This window comes from Myotis lucifugus, unplaced genomic scaffold, assembly GCF_000147115.1.
Source record: "Myotis lucifugus unplaced genomic scaffold, Myoluc2.0 scaffold_1525, whole genome shotgun sequence".
NCBI lineage: Eukaryota > Metazoa > Chordata > Mammalia > Chiroptera > Vespertilionidae > Myotis > Myotis lucifugus.
This window is the reverse complement of record NW_005872573.1, coordinates 51269-52763: the sequence shown is the minus strand read 5'-3', so window position 1 is coordinate 52763 and position 1495 is coordinate 51269. Positions and strand designations below refer to the sequence as shown.

General features: G+C 58.8%; 1 protein-coding gene across 1 annotated transcript in view; it reads left to right on the top strand.

Moving 5' to 3' along the window:
* Positions 1-1495, top strand: part of SLC2A7 (solute carrier family 2 member 7) — a 14189-nt gene that overhangs the window by 5414 nt on the left and 7280 nt on the right. The window contains 1 exon segment of the mRNA XM_023748547.1: positions 178-353. Within this exon segment, the coding sequence (XP_023604315.1) occupies positions 178-353 (176 nt within the window).

Genomic DNA, 1495 nt, shown 5'->3' with positions numbered 1-1495 from the left:
AGGCAGGGTCTGGGGGGGGCGGGGCTATGCAGGGGGGCAGCGCTGTGCGATCTACCTGTCAGTGGTGGACACCCAGGAGAAGCTAGGGGGTTATGAGATGGAGCTGAATTACATCCGGGTCCTAGGTCCGGGGGCTGGGACTGCTCTTCTCCCTGATTTTTGTTTTGCTGGAACCAGGCATCTCCTACAGCGCCCTCCCCATGTACCTGGGAGAGCTGGCTCCCAAGAACCTCAGGGGCACTCTGGGCACAATGACGGAGGTTTTTGTCATCGTGGGAGTCTTCCTAGCGCAGATCTTCAGCCTGCAGCCCGTCCTGGGCAATCCTACAGGTACCCAGGCGGTGCGCGCCAAGGTCAAAGGGGACGAGGGAGGGGCCTGGGGTCGTGTGGGGCCGTGGGCGCTGGGTCCAGTCGTTCGCTCAGCTGTGCCCATGTTATTGATGGATCAAGCCCGTTGAGGCCGAGAGGTGACCTCTGGGCTGCGCAGCGTGCAGCTTGGTGGACACAGGTGACCTTGACGAGGACAGTGGTGGTGAGTGATGGGGACAAACTGTGCTTGGGACTGGGAGGAGAGGACTGGGACAAGAGGCACACGCGCTCTTGGGAGTTCTGCTGGTGAAGGGGAGAGCTGGCGGGCCGCTGGATGGGGGAGTGAGCTGGAGGGGATGTTGTCCCCTGGGAAGAACAACAACGCACGTGGCTGCTCACTGGCCCAGAAGCGGGAAGGCGGTGGGACCAGCTGCACGGGGCTGGCCATGGTCACTGTCTGTGGGTGGGCATGGCCCTTGTAGACGTTTGCTGCTGGTTCCTTCCATCTTCTCAGTGGAAGAGGAGGCAGGGCCATTGCCTGAGAGTGGGTGGGAGGGGTGGGGATGGTGGGAAGTTTGGCGAGGGAGAGGGTGGGACCGCGTCTAGGCCGTGGGTGCAGTGGGGTCTGGTTTGGGGTTTTCATTTTACACATTTCCCAGTCACGCATTCCTTAGTGGGTGGACTTATGTCCTTGTATTCCCCACGGTGCCTTGAAGGGACTCAGAGCACAGGAGGTGCTCATTGCAAGGTCTTTAGTATCAGCGATTCCCAGGCTGCCCGAGCAGCTGAACACTCGTCACAGGACGGGCCCTGAGTGGAGGCCACGCTGGCCGGCGGCTGCCCAGAGCCACCTTGTACGCCTGGCTCGTGCAGTCTCTTGCAACCCTCACCACTCTTGGTGTGCTACTTTGTCATCATCATCACCATCATCATCACCATCATCATCACCATCATCATCGTATCATAATCTTTACTGATGAGAATCCCGTCGCTCAGGGTTACTTGAGTCTCAGCACTGCCCGCCTAACACAAACCTTCCGAAGGAGCTCATCTGCTGGGCCCATCCCCCCCGGCCCAGCCTCCAGGGAGGTAGACTTGGGTCTTTTCCAGCCATAAAATTAGAAACAACACCTGCCATGATTTCAAAAAAACCAGGCAAATAAGTCCGATCTCCAAAGAAGCTGTT